This window comes from Pterocles gutturalis, unplaced genomic scaffold, assembly GCF_000699245.1.
Source record: "Pterocles gutturalis isolate BGI_N339 unplaced genomic scaffold, ASM69924v1 scaffold29316, whole genome shotgun sequence".
NCBI classification, from domain to species: domain Eukaryota; kingdom Metazoa; phylum Chordata; class Aves; order Pterocliformes; family Pteroclidae; genus Pterocles; species Pterocles gutturalis.
The window spans coordinates 1-24,048 of NW_010098774.1; the positions used below are offsets into that span (position 1 = coordinate 1).

The window sequence follows — 24,048 nt, forward strand, 5'->3', positions numbered from 1 at the left end:
GCCCCACGGGGCAGGGCGCTGGGTCCCTTGGTGCTGCAGCCTGACTGTGCCACTGGGTGGGTGATGCTTGGTGAGGATGAGCAGCTGCAGCTCAGAGGTTGCGAATTTAGCCTCTGCGAAGGACAGAGGTACGCTGTGGGCTTGTGCATTCCTGAAATCCCGTCCTTCTGCTTTGCATAAAGCAGAATAGCGATGAGGCCCGGAGACCACAGCATGCCCTTTCTATTAGCTGTCCTCTTTCATCTCCACCTTAAACCTTCTGCGGTGTGTGGCTTATCTTGTGCTCAACTGGACTGGCTTTGCTTGTCTGGTGTTTCTTGTGACCTGGGGATGACACGAGGGAAGAACAGGGACTTTTAAATTTTTTTTTTTGCATCAGAGCTATCTGGTACTAGTATGAGTGAGCCCAAGCATACAAGAGTTTAAAATCATTATGAAGCATTGCAGTACGTGCTTAGCAGAGTGGTTTTTTTTAAAGGGTAAATTGTGTCAGGCAAACTGTTTTCCAGATTCTAATGGAACACCTTTCCTATGCAAAAATAATTTTTCAGTCAGCTGAAAGGCGTTGTGTGTATGTGCAGTTGAAAATTTAGTTCACTGTAAAGGTGAAAAGCTTGCAATATTGGAAGAAAAATTAGGTTTCCTTTTTTCAGGTGTTCTGATGCACCTTTTTAGTCTATAGCCAGATTTTTTACTCATCAGGCAGGGGGGCAAATGTAGCAAAATTTACATGGAGATAGTTATGCTTCAGTAAGGGATGCAAGATATTTTATTTATTTTCCTGATTTCCTCAAAAAGGAGTTATTACAATTTTATGTTTAGAGGCCTTGATGAGTATGCTTTAATTTCTTGCTAACTTCCTCAAACTTGTACGGTACTTTTTATTTATGTTCAGATGTAGAATCTTGACTTTTGTTTATGTTTGCCTGGTTGGAAAAAGTTTATGTTTTTAGGTCCCTGTTCTGCAAAAATGGATGTAAGCTATCAGTATTGTTTTTCAATTATCTGATTTTGTAGGGTCAAAATCTCTTATTTAATTTCCTTATAATCTGTCATAAGAGAAATAGTTGGACAAAGTAGATCCTTCCTGTGACAAAAGCTATTTGAGGAGGTGAGGAGGACATATAGCAAAGATTCTAGGACTAGTTACAAGCAATGTTTATCAAAAAGAGCCTTTATTCTTCAGGATTTTTTTAATAAACTTTCTCATTGTAGAACTCTGAGTTAATATCAAACTGACAAACACCATTTTCTGATCAGTGGGACAGAACATGCCATCTAGCACATGTGTGCTGGCCTGATGGACGTGGGAGTCAGAGGCACATTAGCTGAGGATGGAATTTCTTTGATGAACTGGTTGCTCTAAAACTGTGCTGTTTAGACTGTGATAATAGGGCATCAATAGATGATGTTTCACATGTAAATTATTTTTGGAATCTAAAATGGGTTAGGGGAACTATTTAGTCTTATGAGTTGATTCTTATGTTTAAATGAAGCCTTCAGTTTGTTATGTACTTTGCAATGATTCCTCCTTTTATTGTGTATTACCTATGAGTTACATATCTACTTAGTAATCTGCAAATCTAGAGCCAATGGCAATATAAGTTTTAGGTATTTTATGCCTTGCTCAATTATTTGGAATATTTGAAATCTGAATGAATGCTCTTTGGAAGCAGTTTCTGAACAAGAACATGATAATTTGCCAGATACAGTAAAGAGAAAACAAATTATTAGTTTGGTTGCTTGTTAGACCTTTTTTCTGTAACTCTTATTTGAGGTTGAGTGGAGGCTTCCCAAATTGCTTGCAGGAGATTGTTAACACACAGTCATCTTTATCATTGTTGGATGAATCCTGCTGGACATTTCCAGTTTAGAAATTGTGAGCACTTCCTTAGGTGTGGTACTGAACTGTACAATATGAATAAAAAGAATTGTCATTTTAACAGACAAGGTTGGAACCAATTCTTTGGAAGGCCAGATGGAAAACATATTTTGAATGTACAGGAACTGTATATACATTAGACAAGGAGAATTCATTGCTATTGAAGGGCTAAAACACTAAAAATATGATTTTACAGGAAGATGTACTATTTTTTTAACTTGTTCATCAGTACAAATACATTTGGGAATCTGAGAGTTGTAATACAAGTCAAAACAGATGCTGAGAAACTTTATTTTCATGTTATTGTAGTTGACTAAGACTTTTTTTTTCTTTTTGCAATGAACTCTTGCTCTGTTTGTAGGAGCATGGGGATATATTTTTAGAGAAAACCCTTTACATTTTGGGTGTTTGATTGTAATAACTATTGAAAGTTTTTCAGCGTGTGAAAGTATTGAGGTTAGTCTCTGTGTGAATGCTGGTCTTGTATGTTAAAATGAAGAAGCCAAAGATCTGTTTCAGTTCTCATGATTTTTCCTACTTAACATTTTTTACTGCAAGCTGTTGATTGCAGGAGATGTTTGCTTTTGTCCTTGTGACCTTTGCCTCATTGTTTATGTCAGTGAGCTGTCCGAACATATAACATGATTTTAGAAGTATATTTTAACTTTAATAATTATATATTATGTGGAAATACCTCTTATGGACTAATTTTTAGACTTTAAGCTTGCTGCCTATGTAGCTTGAGTTGGTCTAGCTATGAAGGCGTTAGCAATGAAGTCCTTGTAATGCCACCTCTGTTTGGTCCAAGGCAATGTGTGCTTATGTGCTGGTGCCTGGTGCCTCTAAGCGATCAGAAAGTGATCAGAAAGCAATCAGAATAAACACAGTAATTATTTGAAAATTTAACTAGATTCTCCATTCATGGAAATGTTGGTCCTATCCATTGTGATTCAGCTGGTTAAAATAATAAGCCATTGCTGAGACACTTTTATCTTCTGGATCCCCAAAACTTTAACACAAATGTTGATGTATTGAATTATGAGGCATCAAGCCATTGTCCTACTACCTTTTAAACACCTAAGAGTGTAGCATCAACTTCTGAAGGAATGAAACCTACAAAACTGGCCATGAATGGGAAGTCCTTTCTAAACAATATATATTTGAAATAAACCATCTATATGTTTCAATCATTTGAATATAAAGTAAAAAGTACTTGTGATTTGATTGGCACTTGTGCCTAAAGATCTTAGAATTAATTAGGATTTCCCATTTTCTCATGATGCTAGACAAAAACCTCAAACTCTAATGAGGATCAACCAGTTCTTAATAATGTTTTAAGCATTGTTTATCATGTTTATCAGTCTCTTCTGAGTATAATGGCCAAAGAAAGCAATTATTTACTTAACAAATAGCTCAGCAGAAATTTTAAAATAACTAAAATTTCTTTAAGATAGCTGAGTTGTGACGTCTCTAATTAAGACACTAATTAAATGCATTTGTGCAAGAATTATATAATTTCTTGGGTCTTATGAAGTTGAAATGACAGTGAATATTGCAGAACAGTTGGCTCCAAAATGATTCATAAAACTCCTGGATTAAAGCTATTCAACAGAGGATTGAGGTTTTTTGGACCAATTTATTTTGGTCGTCCAAAATGAAGTCCACAGGTTTATTGATATGCTTACTTGAGTAAACTCGGTTGGATTTGACCCTTTTTATGCATCACTGCTCCCTGAAATAAAATAAATCTTATAAATCTATAACATAATTCTAACATTCAACTATATAATTAAGGCTTCTGGTTTTCATTTTAAACCAATATTTACCACTAAAAGCCTGCTGAAGAAAAGCAGACTTTCCGTACCGGTAAATATTGGTTTATACTGAAAAACCTCAAACATTTTTCTTACCACTTTTGGCCTGCACACCTCTGGCCAGCTGCTGGTGCCACACCTTGTCAGTGTCGCTCTGTGAGCAGGAGGCAGCCTGAATGCTTGGGAATACAAATCTTAATTAAAAGTACATGCGAGTTGCTGTAAATACCTGATGTGCTGGAGCAGTCACCTGGCTTCCAGGTGGCATTGCTGACCTCTTTCCAGTCCTCAGCACCTTGTTGGAGTAAAGCCTATTTGGAGGATGAAGAACTTTTATGCCAGTGCATCCTAATGCAAAGCCTGAAGTCCTTGGCAACTACACGTACTGTTTAGATTCTGCACTTCGCTGAATTTGTTTGCCAATGGTTGTGATACTATTGTTTTATTATTACATTATCCCTGGAAATCTAATTCTATAGTGAAATGAGCTCATAGATCTTGGCCCTGTGTCTCGTATATGGTTTTCTTTCTTTCGGTAGGACTGTGTGATACGATTTGATGTAGGTGGGCCTTTCTGTGGGGAGCAGGGAAAGCAGACAGAACCAAGCACAGAATCTGTTCTGTGGCTGGCAATAGCTGTTATTAACACTTGCTGAAAGGCTGACACTTGAAGAGGACTAAGATTATTTTCAGTTCTGATCATATAGATGTCTTCCCCCTGGCTGCCACAATAGGTTTTAGTTACATTTTGGAGTATACCAGTTTAAATACTATATATAAATTTTAAAGTGTATTTAATGGAAGCACTCTGACAGTAGCCTGCACTGAATTGCTCTATCCAGAGCCAGTGGCAATGCAAAGCTCCTATGTGAGCGTTCTTGTTATAGTTCCGTGTTGTTCTTCAGCCTGAAGAAAACAGTAAAAAGCAAATAATCTTCAGGCCTACATAGTCCATGTGCTCTCCACTTAGATTTACAAATCCTTGTCATTTGGACACCATCTCTTTAGATGTCATGGCCTTAATCCCAATTCTGATTTATGATTTATGGGGATAGCCCTCTGGGCCCGGGTAGTTCACGGGGCAGAATTAGGACTTAATTAATTGGCGGCATGCCAGTGAAAAACCATCCTGTGGTGAAACCTTGTGATGGGTACAGTCATAGGCTCCCTTTCACCACTTGGCACCACCTTGCCAAAGTGACACGTTGAAGAGCAGGAGGGCAAGGCTGGCTGCCGTTCTTTTTCTTTTTTCCCCCCTGAGGGGTCCTTTTAAGGCTAATTGTGGCTGTGACTTAATTGCTTGGCAAGTTACAAGCAGATCTATGCTACAGCTCACACTTAGAAAACAAGAGATGTCACGGATTGTGCTTTGTTTCTTTCCTTGTGTTCCAGGTAATGGTTTGCTTCTGTGGATATGTGATGGTGTAATTTTATTGAGGGGGGACAGGTGGTGTTCAGTCTTCAGAAACTGGACCTGCAGAGAGTGTGTCTGGTTGCAGGAGGGTAAAGGAATGTGCAGGTTGCGGTGCAGATTTCCAGAGAATTGTTTGGAGGAGGCAGAAGCCGCCTCCGGCACGTGGCTGGGGTGCTAGCCACGGCTGCACTTCCCTCAATCAAGAGCCCACTTATGGTTTGTAAAAGCAGACTTCTCCGCTGTTGTTAGCCAGCACTGCATACATTTTGTTTTCAGTGGTGGTTCCACAAGTTCTTCACCAGATTCAGTCTGGTCTGGGTACATTTACCTTGTTAACTGGATAAGCTGCTCTATGTGCAGCTTCACACTGCTGGGCCAGAACCCTTGGGACTGTACTGGGCTTGAGGATACAGGCTTGAAGTAAGCGTAGGGGTGCTCTCAGTTTGTTTGGGAGCAATGGGAGGATCACTGGGTTAGGGTTTGGCAGGGGCAGTCCACTGTCTTCTTCATTTACCACGATCCTTATTGAATAAAATTACAGCTTCTGTTTTCCTGTATGCTTGTATTCCTTTCCTGTGGTGTGTTGGTCAGCAGTGCTCCTCACTTAGGACAATCTTCATTGTCATTCATCTTCCCTCCTGCAAACTTGAATGTTTTATAGATGAACTTCGATACAAGTTTTGACAAGGGTCACTTTAAATGCCTTCATGGACTCGGCAGCCTGTGATTAGTAGAATAATACTGCCCAAAATGCAAGACCTAAACTACCAAATCACCTTCCATCTCATTCCTCTTCTTCGTCTCCTTTCTGTAGCCTAAAGACGAAGAGGATATAGATGCATGTGTGTCACTTTAGTCTTACACCCCAGACTCGGTAAATACTTTTGTAGAATGGAACAATTGTGGCCTCGAGTGTTTCTGATTAACCGTCACACTGTGCTGGAAAATATATTTGTAGTTCTTCAGTCCTGTATTGTGGATGTCTCCTTTAGTTGTTTTCTCATCCATGCAGACTTTCCCACTTCAGGTGTTTGTTTTTTTTTATTTGGTTAATGTTTTTTTTTTGTTTGTTTGGTTGGTTTTTTTAAGGATTTCACATCTACTGAGCAGCCTCATTCATGCTAAGGTTGATATGCAGATAGAGGCATGAGAAGAATAATTTTCTGGTTTTGTGACAGAAAAGTTGAGCTTCTCTTTGGAATGTGCATTGGGAGGTAAAATGTAGCCTGTAAAATTAAAACCTGCGCCTTTTGGTTTTGCTTATTAGATGTTCACTGAAGTGTGAAGGAGTTCTAGCTTTTATCTGGAAGAATATTTTGAATGTTGAGTTGCTGGAGAATCTGTTGTTTTCCTTTCTACTTCTCATTTTATGAAATGATTCATGACCATTAAAGCCTCAGAAATACCAAATGAAAGCCGCAGTTCTTTTGTCTACAGTCTTAATAATTTTCATCCTCTTTTTCAAGCTTCCCTCTCATGTTTTGCTGCAGGACATCAGAATACCCAGTGATGTTCAGCTGAGGTTTCAAACTAAAATTTGTTTCCTTTCAGGAACGTTTTTTCCCTTTCTCTTTTATCCTTGTTTTCCCCTCTGATGTTTCATCTTTTTCTCTTCCCAGTGTACAGAGTAAAGTACCAGTGACTGCTAGGGACAATGTGAACTGAAACAGTGGGATCCATATCAGCAGGGTTTCCCATTGCCTTATGACAGACATGCAGGTGACTGGCCTTTTGACACTGCAGTAGCACTATCCCGCTAAGGAGCGAGGCAGAGGGTAGGGTACAGTGTGTTGTGAAGGGAACAGGAGAAACACTGCTATCTTATCTAAAATAAATCTTCCAGTAGGCTAAGGGAGAGCACTTGAAAACACAAGTTAATGGCATTGCTTGACACCTAAGGGTGTTCACTGACAAGTATTGATACAAGTGTCAGGTTTATGAGACTCCCTAAATGCTTGCATGTGCTCCGAGGAGGGGATGGTGGGTACCGCCAGCTCATCCTGCAGCCTTTGGGAAAGCCTCGACAAGGACCTGGCTAGCCTTCGGGCTTGGCTGGCCAGTGTGCCCCACACCAGTCCTTGTGCTGCTGCTCAGCTCTGTGCACGGTGCAGGCTGGCAGAGGTCCGGAGCTTGCCTGTGTGCTCTTTCGATAGCCATTAGCAGGTACATGGTGAGTGTGGAAGTGGTGCAGGAGGTGTAAACTGGTCTCTCCCTCTTCCCCCATTGGAGGTGACATCTGGAGAGCTGCGCATTGCCCTAGCCATCAGTTACATCTGTTTCCCATGGGATGCTATGACTTCTTGTCCCCTGAATGCACCGGGGTTTTTTTTGTTTGTTTTTTTTGTTGTTGTTGGTTGTTTTTTTTTTTCTTTTTTTCTTTTTTTTTTTTAGAAAAGTACCTGCTGGATCCCTCCTGTTTACCAGCTGTGCTTGTCTGGCCCAGCAGATAGTTTTGCTGGTGGCACACTTGTAGCTCACATGTCTCATACAGCCATGTAGATTGGGTGTTGAACTGGACCCATTGACATTCTCAAGTGGAGCAATGAGGGAATACATGCCAGAAACGCGTCTGTCCCTGGCTATGAATGAGAACAATGCCTGGCTGTCAGGTTAGATGAGTCTGTCCCTGCAAAAGATTTTCAGAGCAAGCGTGGAAGAATTGACTTAATGTCAAATGCTATTGTTGGATTGCTGTGTTTAGCTGTCACAGTGTGATGGAAGTTAGGGTTAGGAAAGTGTTCAGTGTTACTGCGGGGAATTTGCATGTCATTTTGAACTCTTGACTTGCACATAGGCCAGAGCCAAAGACACCCGTAGAGCTGCTCAGCATGTTATTTTTTTAGTTGAACTGAGCCAGGATTCTGGGACAGCGGTATACTTACTGTCAGAGTGAGAAATAGTTATCATATTAGGCTCTCTGCGTGGCACAAACATCCAGGTTCACTTATTGCATGGTAAAAATGAGTACATCAGATGCAATACTTTGTATGTAAAAAACGTATTTTGCTTAAAAATGCATGTTTATCCTTTATAGGATAATAGAACCCAAATTTTGTGTTCACTCTCAGAGCCTATAGTGTTGTTTCCTAGATTTTCTTTTTATACAATTGAAAAAAATAGCTTCAAAGAGTCCCCTTGATAATCTTCACTGAATGATGAAAAAGGGCACAGTGACTAAAAACATCCTGTTTTCTAATATTTAGCTAAACAACAGAGAAGCAATCCCTGTTTAAAGTACTTGGGGTACCTGGAAATGAGGCTTATGCATGTTAAGTGCAAGCCAGCATCTGTGTTTTTTGCTTATCCCATCCGCATAGTTCAGTCTCTTGGTTTGTGGATGTTCCCACTGGAAGTGGTGAGGTCGAAAGACTCACTGGGCTCTCACACGCAGCATGGTATGTGTCAGGGTGGCGAGTGGCTTGGGAAGGCTGCCAGTCACATGCTGTCACTGTTAGCTGCTGTGTCCCACAGGCAACCAGACCTTCCCTTCATGGGTCTGCTTTGCTTGCTGCTCCTTGGAGGAGGGGGTCGGTGCCAGTGCAGCAAAAGAAGGTGCTTTTCGTATCGACCTCTGCTTTGTCCGCCAAGTACCTGGCTTCTTTTGTGTAGGTGGGGAGGACCTTGGAAGGCCACGTGGTCTAACCCTTGCTCAGAGCAGGGTGAACTTAAATCAGGTTGCTTGTGGCCATGTCCACTCAGGTTTGGAGTATCTCTGACAATGGGAATTCTTGATTCAGTGGGAGAGCTGAGTAAAGCTCCAGTGGAGTCAGCAAAACTGGGCCACTCTGTGCTTCTAGCATTTACTCTGAGATGCTGAGAAGTTTAGGAAGGTACGTAAAGCTGTTTTACAGCAAAAGGTATAGATCTGATTATGTGTCTCTGGAAAATGACTAGTGAAAGCTCTTCGCATTCTGGAGCCTTAGCTACTATTTCTCAATATGTTGGTTATATTCAGACTTAGACAACCACTTTTTTAGACCAGCCTACCATTTTTTTTTGGGGTGCAATTTGTCATTCTTTTTAACTCCCAGTGTAAGCATGGAAGCCCCACTCCAATTTTATGTGGAAATGATCAGCAAATAATTCTGGGTACAGTTTTAGCAGGTACCAGTGTTACCTATATAAGAAGAAAAATAGGCAAAGGCTTCTCTAAAAATAACTATTGGCTGATGTTGCTTCAACTTACATCCCTTCTGCCAGAAAATTGGGTCCCTACATTATGTTAAACATATGCTGGCTGCTGCAGCCAAATAGTTAATGCAAGTCCTTCATTAAACATTTTCTTGCAAGAAAGAATTCCTGTGTGTTTTCCTAGGGAGAGGAAGAGTGAGTTGAGGGAGCGATTAGAAACCCTCCCCAGTATCCCTGCATCCCAGCTCAGCTGTAACTGGTGATCAGCTGTCTCTCTTTCTCTCTCAGCTGCTCTCAGCCCACTCTGTCTGGTCTCTCTGATTTATTGGAGACCCACGCTTTTCAGCCTGGGTTACGCCAGCGTTGGCCGGTGCATGGCAGTGCTGCTGGCAAAATCTCTGCCTGAAGCCTTGCTCCCAGCAGTGCCAGAAACTCGTCCTCCTGTGGGAGCTGCAGATGGGCAACGCTTTCTTTGGGAGAGGGCTGTAATTTCCTTGAGGGGTCACAGGCAGGGCAGAGCAGGGACGTAAGGAATTAGCACACCCCCTGGGCAGGCTGCAGCGTTGGGCTTTGGCTGTGACTCTGCTGGGGCCCTGGAGAGGACAGCCACAGCGCTGGAGGTGCCCTCGCTGTTCCTGGTCTGGGTGGTGTTCCCCGCTGCTGGCTTCATGCAGGGCTTTTGAACACCTCCCTCACTTCTCCGGCTGTCACGTACCCTCGTGGCCTGGTTATATCTGATAAAGCACTGCTGTCATTTTACGTTGGAGTGCCTGCTCTGCAAATCCAGCCCCAGTTGCTGGATAATTGCCTGCAATTGTGGATGGCCAGGCAGCTGTTCATCCCTGCTGAGACACGGCATTGGGAGCAGGAGTAGCAGGGGAGGGATGGACCCAGTTGGGCTTTTCCATGACACAATGATGTAGGGTTGCCCCATGGAGAAAGGAGAGCATTTATTTGAGAGTGTGTGACAGGCAGAGGCTGTGCTGCAGCCACAGCCCAGGGGTGGCACGGCGTTGACCTGTGGCAGGACAGCATGTGGCCATCTGAAGGAGCTGGTGCTGCAGTCCTGCCTGGTCTCCATCCCCACATGGGTGGAAAGGACAGACAAAGCTTTACTTCGCAATGGGGGTGAAGATTCCCTTGGGGTTGTTCCTGAAGAAGAGTATCTCCTAGGTTGGTACATGCAGATGCTGTCAGCCAGACCGATCATTCCCAAGAGTTAGTTGTCAGGAATTTCCAGATGAACCTTTTCCTCTCTGCTGTTCAAAGACGTTTTAATGATGGCTAATGTGTTTAGATAATTATTCATTTCCTTTAGCTACTGAATTTGTACTTGCATATCATTAATCAAAGACATAATGTCTTGTTTATTTTGGACATCTTTGATGGAACTCTGAGCATCAGTCATACTGTCTCTCAGCACCATACCATTACAGAAATCCTTTTATACTCTATACAAGTTCATAAGTGACTCTAAAATAAAGTGAAAGACTTGTCTTTTTTAAATTGCTATGGGAACAGCTTTGTTCTTGAGGTGCTCTCTCCCTTGTCTGGGCTTTGGAGTCAAAGGAAGGTACTGAGGGCACCACAGGTGGCTTGGGCTGTATAGATGCATTTTTGCTTGTTTTACCATTACAAATCAGGTTTTGTAACTGAACTCTGTTGGTAGTGCTGTTCAGGAAAACAGCTTTATAAGAATATAAAATACTTCTTTAGTATTCATAACCTATAATATCACCAGGAAAATATGCTCTGTTAAACACAACAGTCAGTAGCTGTTTAAAGTAAGTACCACGATAGAGCCTTTACAATTTGATTGATGGTTTCCATGATTTTACATGAGGTAAATTGTTATTCCCTTGAATACTTTATTTATTTACTCATTTGTGGGGATTTATTGCTATAGTGTCTGATCACCTCATAAACCTCAATTAATTTAACTTTCAAAATCAGTTCTTTTTAAAGACATTTTACAAATGTCTGCGCAAGTAAAGAACACTTCCTTTCTCTCAAAGTACTAGCGTTCAAACTTTAATATAGGTTTCTTTTATAAGCTAGACAGCAGCTTTCTTGACGAAAAAGTGTTCCACTGGAAAATGCACTTGTCAGGCTCAAACTGTTCCATGGAAGTACAGTTTGATGACTTTTTTTTTTTTTTTTTTCTTTTTTAAGGCTAAGCACACTGCATCTGAGGTGGAGCTTCTTGGGTATATGGCTTAGCCTACCCTGTGGACAGCCTCAAGGCTCCCAGGGTCTCTGGCTTCACGGCTGCTGGCGCATCTAGGTTTTCCGGAGCCCCATTTTGGAAACAGATTTTAAAAATCGGGTTTCCCTGTGGCACAAGAATCTGCTCCTGACTCTTAACTTAGACCAGATGGTCCCCATGTACTTGCAGAGGCTGAAATTTGACAGAGTACCTAAACATCACATTATGGGCAGCTGTTCATAGATTCTTACCAACCTGGATCAGAAATGGGTGGTTTACGCCTGTAGATTGTAACAGGTAGCAACAAACCCATTCTGTCTGTCTTAATAAGTTCCATTATTTCTTCTGACTGGAGAAGGTGAAAAGCAATCTCACTTGTCTGCTTGCCAGTCTTACTTGGCAGTTGATCGTGGAGCAACATTTGGCATTGATGAACAGGGAACTCTAGGAAAGTTACATGGTTATAGCCCTGCAGGGAAGTAGCTGACATTACTAAAACTGAATACATTGGAATTATGTGAATAAGACTTCAGTCTGTAACATCAGTTGCAGGAAGGGAAAAGGGCCCTGCAACAAGTCCAATTGTGTTGCTCACATTCACCTCAGTTACCACTTTGTAATTATCCAGAACCAGTGGAAGGTAGTAGTGGTGTTTGCTTTGACTTAAGTGGTTTCTAGCCAAGCACTTAATGAAAAAACTAGGTGTCACTGAAGTTGGTGTAATCAGAATACTTGCATTAACAGTGCAGATCCCTAAATAAAAGTCTTGTTAGTTAGAAAATGTGCATAAATAAATGTTTGTATATATTAAGATTGTTTGTCTTAAGTTGCCTCACCATATGAGGTAACTGTTGTTTACTTTGACTTTGCAATACTAGGGATGAAGAACTTTTTCAGAAAGACCAAGGACAAAATAATAATAGAAAACCCTTCCTAAAAAAATAAACACTTTAAATCTGTCTCTAATCTGTATACAGTATTTTAATAAAGCAGTTTCTAGGAAGTACTAGTTTACAGCTAACTTTATTGCATTAATCTATTGAGCAATTGCTCACAATATTAATAGAAGTTGTAAAATTTTCCTCTGATAAGATTATTAAACAAACAACAAAAAGAGGCACATTTTCCCATTTTTTGAAACTATTCTTACTAGCTTTACGTGCTTGCATACATGCATTAAGTAAATAGGACAAATTAGATTAAAAAAAAAAATTATTTTCAGTGGGGGGTATAGAACCATTTCAACTTTTCTACTTTTACCAATAAAATCACAATAGAAATACTGTCATGTCCTGTCACCTTCCTTATAAACTCTAGTGATATAGTTATTTTAAAGGGTAAATATGGATGAGAGGAATGGGTTGGAAATAAAAATTCCTATGGATCCCTCATTTAAGAAGTGCAGTAGGCCCTTCATTTCACAGAACACTCTCTACATGCACCTACATCCTTGATATTTTTTATAGTCAGTCATTTTTGCTAATGAAGCATTTACATATTTTGGCTCATTTATCTGGCTAATGTCATGGTCGGCATATTTCACTCATACATACATGCATAGTTTTGCTCATGAACAAAATAGGGAACAGTAATAGTGCTTTAGAGTAAAGAAGAGAAAGCAACATATGAAGCTTAAGAAATATCATTCAAAGGGGACTAGATTTCCTCTGTGTTCACTAATGACGATGGATCTGATTCCTCAATTTGTATTTAAATGACAGTTTTGCTCAAAACTCCTGTATGCTACTTTTTCAGATACAGAGTGATATGAGACAAGGTTTGTCCATTCTTTTCCTGTTGTTCAGATGTTGCTGATTCGATTTTGTGTTTATAATGGTAATCTTCAATTTGTAAAAGTCTATGTTACCTAAAAAACCCAACAACCGAAGGCATACAGTTCTGCTAAAAACATACAACGCTCCTAAATTTAATTATTGAAATGTTTGTTGCAGTGATTTACTTTTTCCTTTTTCATGCCTCTACTTTTAAAACGTATTTCTGAGTAAAAATAAGAATTTGTCCTTTTTTTTTTTTTTCCCAGGCCAAATGTCTGTGGATCACGTTACAATGCTTACTGTTGCCCTGGATGGAAAACTTTACCTGGTGGAAACCAATGCATAGTCCGTAAGTTAATCCAGTTATGTGTTATGACTGAGGTTTATCTTTGTGCCTCTATGTCAGGGTATTTTTAATTGTATACCAGAATGGAAATGTGTTTCTATATGGTTTCAATAGCAGCTGTACATAATTTCTTTACAATTTTAAATATATTAAGCTAATATACAAAGTTTTGTGGGCTACAATACAGTGATGTGATACCAGTATTTAACAAAGGATTAATCTTATCCACATGTTCTGTTTAAGTCTGTGGTAAAGGGATCCAAGGGGTGTGTGGACTTTCAGAAGTGAGGAGCTGTGTGGAATATGTTAATCTATTTAAGTAAATGGAAGGAGGCAACAGCATCAGGCCAGCAAGTACATTTTCTCTGCTTGTTTGGACCATATTCCTGCAATAGATGTGTAGGGATATAAATATAAACATACGTACATCATAGTGCTGTATGCATATTCATGGGTAATGGTACAGTGTACCAGAAATGATTCTGAAGGGTACTTTGCCCAAGGCTGATAAGACCCTCTCCAGAGATACTGAGGCAACATACTGTTAGAGGGGAATTATTACACTTCGTGTGTCTGGTGCAGAAATAAAGGGAGCATTGTAATGCTGCCTCCGTCAGTGCCATCCTTCCTCGAAGAGTGATCTGGTAAAATAGATCCCAGTTTCACTTTCCTAAGGAAATCTTTCTGTTTCTAGCGTGTCCGGTGGCGTGTTCCCAGACCTTTTCATAGCAGATAGTGAAGGTCTAGGTTTTAGTTGTTCCCTCTAGAGATGTGGATGAACTGGAGGAACTGTTTTGGAATCTGTTGTATGCAATTTAACAAGTTTGTTGGCATTTATGTTATGGTACTGAATACATGTTTTCTATCAGGTGTTTTTTATGTGTTTGGGGTTTTTGAAGCATATTTTAAAGGCATTTATGTTTTCTTTATAGCAATCTGCAGACATTCCTGTGGGGATGGATTTTGCTCTAGACCAAACATGTGCACATGCCCAAATGGTCAGATAGCCCCCTCCTGTGGCTCAAAATCAGGTAAGTATTTCTTCTGTGTCTTTGATATTACTCTTTTGAGTCTGTGAAGCTACTAAAGTATGTAAGAAAGTTCAGTGGTCAATATTTAAGACAAATAGCCTCTGAGTCACCAGACGTACTTTTACCACAGGAAAGAAAGCGTAGCCGTCTGTGATGAAACTGAAGAATGACTCAGAGACTAGCTATTGGAGACACTCTTTTTTGCCAAATTAAAACCGAATTAGTTTTATTGGAAGCTATAGTCATTTGCCAGTTTATAACATTAATTCTAGTCTTTCTTGCTTTCTGGAAAAAGCCGTATCTCTCTTCAACACCAGACATGCACACATGTACAGCACAAAAGTTGTAATGGTAGAGAGATGACTGTTGACAATTGACTGAATTTGACTTGCTTTGTAATTCTACTCTCATTTTGGGGGTTACTGAGCCAGACAGTATGCTGTATTTTACATAGATAGGCCTATAAGTATTATAGCATTTCCTTGACAGGCTCAGTACGTATCTTCTGAACCTAATATTGCTGACCTTTTTCAGGTGATGCTTCTGTAGGTGCTAGAGGTACAGAACTGGTCAAGGTTTTTAGATGGAACAGCTTTTCATCAGAAAAAGACCAGATGCTTTGGAAATGAAACTTTTTGGAGAGATTACTTTTCCTATAAATGTTTGGATTTCAGGTTTTCAAGGAAGGTTCCCCAGATTCAGAAAAAAAGAAGTAAAATCAAATTCATTCAATGAACCAGATAGCTCCATGGCTATTATGGGCAGAATATCTGATATGAAGTTGGATTTTTCTTGGGATAGTATCTCAGTTCTTTTGAGATGCCAGCTGTAATCTCCACTGCATTCTCATTTGAGTATGGTACTTGTCTCCTAGAATGTAGAAGATTTTGATTTTTATATAAGATGTGAAGTTTCTGGGAAGAATTTTGGGGGAAACTGGTTCCCACAAATGCCCATAACTATCTTGAGTATTCACTCAAGTCAGTGTGGGATGCGCTCAACTGAGGTCTGCAATATTATGCAAAATGGTAATCCTTTTAATTCTGAATATCTTTTCAGACTCAGTGTGTGGTCTGCTTTGCCCTTGTGTTTTTTACCTTGCCATTTTTTTGCTTTCCTAGTTGATAAGAGTTTTCCCATGTAACTGACCACTTCAGCTTGTGGCTTTAGCATCCTTTTCATGCAATAACAGTGGAAAAACAATAACAACTGTGGAATGTAATGGAATGGCATGTACTAAAATGGTAAATATTGTTCTTTGTAGTTCAATCCCTTTCTCAGGCTCCTGTGATGTCTGTTAGGGAGAGGCCAGCATGAGGAGGGTATGGAGCTATGGAGCTCCCAGGGTGTACTGGAAGGAGGAAGGGTGCAAAATGCTGCATAAACATGTGTATTGTTGTGTTCCTGCCTTGGTTTGCAGCTACTGTTTTACCAGGTGCATATGCCTTAATCCTGTAAGCCAGTGAAGGAAAGTATGACCTTCTCCCAAGTCCCCTTTGGGGTGCAGAAGGACAGATATATCCGTACATCTGTTACATGTTTTGGCACCTTTATAAAAGGCAGGAATGAGTGGGCCTTAGTATTACCTCATTTTTTTCTTAGGCCACACTGAAGTATTTTATGAGTCAAGACTTAAAAGAAAAATAGAGTATGAGTAAAGTTACAGTTCTTCTTGTTCTTTTTCTGAAATATTCTACTACTGACCTCCATAGTCTTAGTCTTCATTGGAGTTGCACAGATAAATGGGTGCAGAAGGACTTTACTACGGTTTTTAATCAAGCAGCTTCTAAAGCCTATATGACATAGCTATTTCGGTTGTTGAAAATTACTTCTCCTCTGTGTGAATATTCTACTAATCATCAGCTTTAATTAGTGCTGACACTATTTCCTTACATTGCCACATAGTTTTTCCCACTTTTAAATGTTGCTTTTCTGTATATAGTATAAGTATTAAAGCTTTACAAATAGACTAAGCAGTTGGCTTGAAAAAGATATTGTTTATATCTTGTTTAATCAGTGCAATAATTTAAGATACATTTTTTGTGTGTGGTCACGTCACCTTTTTTTATTAAAGCAAACCAATTCTGAAACAGAAGTGTCTTGAGTTGCTGTAGACAGAAAAGACTATTGCCTCTGTGCACTCTTGTGTAATAATGTTTATGACCCAGCACCTCATTAGGACGTATAGAACATATGCTTTCTGTAAGTCATTTGCTCTGTTGGTGCTGTAGACAAAATCCATTAGTACATATTTACACAATAGGCCACAATGACTTAGATCTGCTATTAGGAAACAAAGTAAACATAAACATAAAAATACTGTTTGACATCAGAGGGTCACTGTCCACTCCCACTGGTAACAGTTAATATTTTGTCAGGATATGCATTCATGAAGCCTTATTTTAATTATATGTTTTAACAAATGAGAAAAAAACTTTATTAAAATAAAAAGAAAATCAAAAGCGGATGATACAGATTTGTCACATTCAAAATACAAATGAGAAATATGAGTGAAAATACCATGATTTCTCAGCATTAAATGTATGGCTTCTGATATATGAGATGTGTCTGAGTCGTCTTTTGGATATTTTAAGCTATATGCATCTTTAGTACGTGAGGAATAGGTAGTGGGCACAGGTTTTATAGCATGTACAAACACAGGCAGAAATTGAATTCACTGTGGCTCTTATGGACTGGTTGTCTGCAGGAATCAAATAATTAATGCAGATTGGAAAGCATGTGGAATGGAAAGCAAAACAAAGCCTTCAAGTTTCATTCTTACACAGGTCAGTTGTTGGGACTTTTCTGGTTACGAGTCAGCTTTAGGAATCTGATTCATGGTTGAAAAGATCAACCGGTGGTTTTCTCAGCAGGGATTTTCGTGACATCAATGAACTTGCTGGCTGAGTGGTGGTTATTTCTGTGTAATTAGTGAATTTTTGGGGTATGCTTACAGTAGGCTTGGAGATAAGATTGCCACATGTGGAGGCATCCCCCCGCCCGGCTCTGAGGTTGCAGGTGCACGTGTGGGGGGATGTCCCACACCCTGGGCTGTGGCTGCTCCACTGCTGCCTCCCAAACTCCTGCCATGTTGCTGGAGTTGCTGCTCTGCCCCTGTGGGAGCAGGGGGCGAGTGAGGAGGAGGAGGGGGTCCTCCTTCAGCATCAGGCACCCCCCTGCCTTTGCGGGTGTGTCTCTGAGCTCAGCCACTGGGTTTGCTTCCAGCCTGTTGTAGTGAGAACGGCCTGGGCTGGCCTGAACAGGGACGGCATTTGCTGATGGGGCTGTCCCTGACGGCGGGGAGCCGTGGCAGAGGCAGCAAGAGCTGTGGTGGGCGTTGGGGGTGGCAGCTGGCAGGGACGAGTGTCTGCACCCCCCGAGCAGGCTGGTTATGCCATCTGAATGCGGAATGAGGCCTGCTCCACCCCCTGCTAGGAGCTTCAGGGGCACCAGACAAGGACTGAGGTCTTCCTCAGAGACCACGCGCTGCCGGGGGGAGGCTGGAGCCTGGGCCCTTGGCTTCATGCCCTGTGTCCCACGCCTCAGGGTGGTGAGGGAGATGTCTGCTCAATGGCAGTAAAACCTGGAGCTCAGCCCCTTCCCTTATATTCTGCTGCTCTCAGAGGTGGTAAAAGGTGTTGAATTTATAAATGCTTCCAGAGTTTTCATGGCTGGTGCCGGGTGCCCCGTGCAGGGCTGCAGGCCCGTGTTCCATCCTGGTGCTAGCTGCCGTCTCTTCCGAGTCAGTCACTCGACAGAGAAAGCACGCCGAGCATCTGGGATGCGATGAGACCGTCATTCCTTGTTCACAGCTCCTGGCAGGCAAAGCCCTGCGTCATGCACAACCGAGGTTGGGAGCTTTTCTTCAGCAGTGGCACAGAGAGGAGCGGCGGCCTCTCCTCCTGGTGCCCGCCGGCCAGCCCTGTGCAGCACCCTCCTCCTGAGGCGCTGGGCAAGTGGCGCTGCTGCCTTTCCCTCCTGAGGACTGCAGACCCTCACACCTGATGTTTTTTAGTTTGGGGTCACAGGGTAAATGGCGTGTGTGTTACCTTGTGGCTGCTTGGTGAGCTCCCAGAAGTTTTGTGAGTGGTTGTGGTGTGATAGTGCTCTTGGTGTGACGAAGTCTTTGCTCGGTTTTGTTGAGAATTTATTAAGAAAGTCTGGAACTGCTATGCTTAAGTGTGCAGCTTGTTTCACTTTGAAAAGCAACACAAATATTGCCCACACACAAAGTGTGTGTGGATGTATTTGGTCTTGCTGGCTCTTTTGCAGGTGTATAAAGCTATGTTCCTGCAGTTACTCCTGTTTTGACTTCAGAAGTTTCCAGTGCAGACTGTTTATGAATCAGACCTGACAGAGAACAATAATTGATTAAAAGCAATAATTTATTGATGTTGTTAACATTTCCTGTGCCTGCGGCCTTATGGCAGTTCCTGTGATTTTTCGTTGTGTCTCTCAGTGTGATACCTTGGAACAGGTTATTTCATTTATTGGAATGTCTCCACTGACATCAATGGAATTGTTGATATAGCTGAGAAAAGAGACTCTGAACCTGCATTAGTATGCTACTTTTCAAAAAGGCAATCTTAAAATCATAATCTGAGCTCCAGACAGCTTTCACATGTGTTTCTATAAACTTTTGGAAGGGTAATATTTCAGAATAGTCTGTATGATTTTGGAAATACTATTTTCAACATTCCCTCAAAAGAGGGCAGAAAATAAGTAATTACTTTACTTGACTGTATGTTACTGATTTTCTTGCATGGTAATAAGGGAGAAATCTCACCAATTTGAATGGCTCATTTTAACAAAGATGGCTGGGTGTCCCAGCAGTCTCCCGTAATGATTTTAGTTTAAAAAGGAGAAAGAAATATTTTAACTTGGAAAAGTTCCTTTAAGAAGCAGTAAGACAAATTATGGAAACTTTGTGTGTGTATGTGTTATGTGTAAAACCACTCCTTATCCCAAAATGGGGCAATATACTTTACTTTTACTTGAATAAATAATATGAAAATCATCATAGAAGCTACTGTTAACCTTTTTATCTTGAATGTAGTTCAAACTATTTAAATGGCTTTGGTCTTCATGTGGGAATGGAAATTAGCTCTTGGCATAGCTTGCTCTAATTGAAATCAGTTTGTGGTTTTTAAGTTCCTTCCCTGCTTGACAGATGATATCATTTCCTATGCTTTTTGTAATCCCCTCTGTTTTTCTAAGATTGTATAAAGCTAAGTTGAACTACACATTTTAAAGTAACTATACACCTTTTTCTGACCTACTTAGGACATTGTCCAAAGATCTTCACCAGATATCCACTCTGTATTTGCAGGCAATTTTACTTTTTGTTGAGGAATGTTAGTACATTTTTGTTGCTTGAAGTACTGAAGTACATTCAAAGTAGAACAAAGATGTATCGTAACTATTAGACACATAGGAAATGTAAGATACAGTTTTTACTTTTGTAATTGAAGAATTAAGAGTACCAGTGTTTTAAGTGCTAGATTGTTTTAAATCTTTTCTCCAATTGCATGTTTAACTTCTATTCTGTAGATTTGTATTGCTATAGAAGGCAATACAGTTAAAATTCTTATTTTTACTTGAAAATAAAATTCCATTCACATACTTCTGAACTGTAAAAAGCCAAATTATACTTCAGGGCTTTGTGCAACACGAGAAAATCAGTGGTTGGCATGGCACCTGTTAGCAACAGGCTTCTGGCGAGACATGCAATTTCTATTTTTCAGTCCTGAGCATTTCAGACAGCATGGTGTAGGTATCCAGTGCTCCATCACAATCTACCGAAATGCTGATCTGACCATAATCCTATCTGGGGAGGAGCCTTTCATGTGGTTCCTGTTAAGAGGGAAACCATTTCCTGGCCGCTTACTGGAGTGCCTACGCTGGTTCACAGCTGTGTTGGACAGCAGGACCTACAAGGAGGACTTCACTTTGTCGGAGGCCTGCCCGCTTCTCTGTACCTGATGAAGAGCCTGACATACTTTAAGTTGTTCCTAACCTCTAGTTAAAAATATATATTTATCCTTATTACTAGAAAAATGCAGCACAGACTTTACTGGCTTGGGACTTAAGCTCCATGTTAGTCATTATAAATGGTGGGGCTGCAGCTGAGGAGGGCGTGCTGCTGCCCCGCTGCCTCTGCTCCTTGCAGGGGAAGGTTGTTGGCTCTGGGGAAATGCTGTCTGTGAGCTCTGCGGCCCTCAAGCACAGCAGCTGGCAGCTTTACCTGGAGATGGGGTAAGCTCACAGATGGCATACAGAAAGAAATCGCTCTATTTTTCCTTTTCATGCAAGAAGTCTTACCTGGGCAGAACTGGGCTGTCTTCAGGAGCTTCCTTATATGCTTCCCTTTAATACTTCCCTTCCCCATTGCCCAGATGATAAGACTCTCTTCTTGGTGGTATCTGTAAGAAGTTTAGTACTTTTGCCTTGTTGTTGGCCTTTTCTCATCATTGCAAACTAGGAGACAAATTCTGTGGATTTATGCTCATATGAAATGCCTTCGACTTAAGTGATAAGGGTGGTATCAAATTCTTGCATTATGTCCTATATTCTTTAGGAATTGTAAATCAGTATTGTTTTCTATACTGCCATTTTAAATGCCTAAAATATGCATCTTTGGTTTCTGATACTGGTTTCTAGTTCATAGAATCAATCCCCCAAAAAACCAAAAGCCTTAGCAGACTGTTAAGTGTTTCTGATTGGTTTGATTTAACTGAGGAAAATCTTTTTTCCTTTCAAGTACAACACTGTAACATCCGGTGCATGAATGGAGGTAGCTGCAGTGATGACCATTGCCTCTGTCAGAAGGGATATACAGGAACGCACTGTGGTCAGCGTAAGTGCACTTTTATTAATGTAAATACTGTGTACGGTTAAGTAATTCTGGGATGTGTGGATTGGGCACCCTTTAGCACTAAATTTCAGCTGATGTTGAACTTGTTTGTGATCAGGTACAGTGGAATTTTACAGGAAAACACATGACTTTGTAATAAATGCCGAGTGAATTCTTTCTGATCAGGACTATTAAAATAAATATCAAGTGAATTCATAATAATTGGATATAACTTGATCCTGTAGTTCTCACACTACCATAATTCCCATTGACCTCCAGGGCTTTCCACTCACTAGAGCAATAGATGATAAATTTAGAATTTACATGGGATTCAGTTTTCATCTTATGGACAAAATGAAGCCTTTTAATACAAAGCCTTTTTGTAATTTCAGAAGTTTGCTTCAGCTAGTATGCTGTAGGTATTTTGCTCATTTTTTATGTTGTCTTATGAGGGTCGATCAACAAATTTTTGATTTGCTCAGTCAATCCAGAGCTAACAGCATTCCTGGATCTGCTGCTTGAAATCTCTCCCGAACTGACTCTGGTGGTCTCTTGCTCTTCTTGGCTGGAATGCTGTGCAGAAACTCAAATACGGATGTAGACACTGCTTTTAACCAGGGCTGTCATGTTGCTATCTAGTGAACTATTGGTCTGACAGAGAAAATGTGTTTAGTTCATTTAATGAAAACCTTTTGTGCTCTGTCAAAATCAATGGCACACTTTACATGAACTTCAGTGAGACCAGGAATTTACCCTAATAATCTGGAAGAGGATCACATGGTGAAAGGATTAAGAATTGTATTTCTGCCTTCTCTGTGAAATATCAAGTGGATAAAAGAGGATAAATGTAAACCTTTCTGCTGAAGTGAATGTGAAACGGAACAAAGAATAACATTACTCAATGAGCATCAAATTGTATTTAAAAACCCCTTTTTCATATGAATGTTATATTTTCTGATTATTTTTGAGAGCAACTGCTTTTGGAGTTTATTATGAGGAAAAATGAGTTCTGAATCTAGTGACATACAGGGGAAGAATATCTTGGATTAACTTAGTCAAAATAGATGTTGATTACCTTTTTGCTATCCTAGTTGACAGCCTGAATTATGCAAGATCAGCAAACAGCCTTTTAATATCAGATTGTTTTTCTGTTATGACAGAAGAATAAATACATAATCAAATTTGCTTCTGAATAGTGAGAAATTTTGAGGATGCAGAGATAAGTTTTCTGCACCTTCTATCTGCAATCTCTACGATTTCAGTGTTTCTTTGTAGAAAGTTTGAAAGAGACATTATTTTGAAATTATGGAATTGTCTAGCTATCCCAAAGAGAAAGGCTCTGAGAGGTCAAAAGAGCTGTGATTGTTACTGTATTTATATTGTGGTCCCCTGAAAAGATGAACTCATGATACTAACGAGGCCAGGAAACAGGAAAAGAACGTAAATAGATTCTGGAAAATAAAGTGTCCTGTCCTGTTACGCTTAGTATTTTTACCAGTTTATCTGAGCTGGTCAAGTACGTACCTTCATGTCTTTCTGGAAACAGCTCAATAAAGATTGCTTTTGCCTTCCCTCTGATACAGCTGTCTGTGAAAATGGATGTCTAAACGGAGGGAGATGTGTGGCTCCAAACCGATGTGCTTGCACATACGGCTTCACTGGACCCCAGTGTGAAAGAGGTATGTGCCCTAAAACAGTGGGGAAAAAAATTGATGTTCCAGCTTGCTTAATAGTAACTTAAAAATACTTAAATGGTAATAAGAAATAAAATACTTGAATAGTAATATTTTATTGCGGTCCATCAATAAGGTAAAATAGAGTTAACATTCTTGTAGAATGCAATGTAAGCTTTACTGAAAGGAAAACTCCAGTCTAAGAAAATTGTGGAGGTATTAGTTATGGAATAACACCATAAAAGTGGTAACAACTTTCCTAAATGTAATTTTAATGAGAAAGAAAGCTTTAGCATTGATTTTAAAACAAATATTCCATCTTCATTTGTGATTTTTATCTATCACAGCCGTTGATTTATATGATTTTAATGGTCAGCTCTTCAGTTCATGGTGGGTTTACCGAGTGTTGTTTTCTTTTCCTGTGGTGAAAATCCCCATTAATTTACTCTAACAGTAGGGTTATCGAGCCATTACCTATTATAATCTATAGGTGAATTGATTGGAATTGCATTTGTTAATCTCAAGACTGAAAATAATTTAAAGTAGCATTTTTAGCAATATGTGAGCTTCATAAGGATAGAGGCTGGGATGAAACACATGTGCAACTGATTAAGGCCTTTCTTTTGTTTGCTTTTTTGCTATGAAAACACTCCAATGGAAAAAGTAGCAAATAAAAAATATTGATAAATGTTTTTAATCAAACTTCGGTTTTCAAGTTACCAGAAAAGCTCTTTGTATCTCTGATACATTTGCTCACCAATGATAAGCAGCATCTTGCCTCTGTCTTTGGCATGTTTTGTTTTGGCAGTTCATTCAATTCTTCTTTCCATTTTGTACGGATTTATTGTTATCAATTTTAGCTTTTTATTTGTGTATCCATAGTGATAATCCCAGCTGTTTCCAGATGAAAACACAGCTATACC

The 24,048-nt window shown here is 40.2% G+C and overlaps 1 protein-coding gene across 1 annotated transcript in view; it reads left to right on the forward strand.

Moving 5' to 3' along the window:
- The first annotated feature begins 13,495 nt into the window (after positions 1 to 13,495).
- The window catches only part of LOC104462251 (fibrillin-1-like), a 138,956-nt gene continuing 128,403 nt past the window's right edge, over positions 13,496 to 24,048 (forward strand). The window contains 4 exon segments of the mRNA XM_010074127.1: positions 13,496 to 13,571; positions 14,501 to 14,599; positions 21,360 to 21,455; positions 23,036 to 23,131. Of these exon segments, the coding sequence (XP_010072429.1) occupies positions 14,548 to 14,599; positions 21,360 to 21,455; positions 23,036 to 23,131 (244 nt within the window). The 5' untranslated portion in view covers positions 13,496 to 13,571; positions 14,501 to 14,547.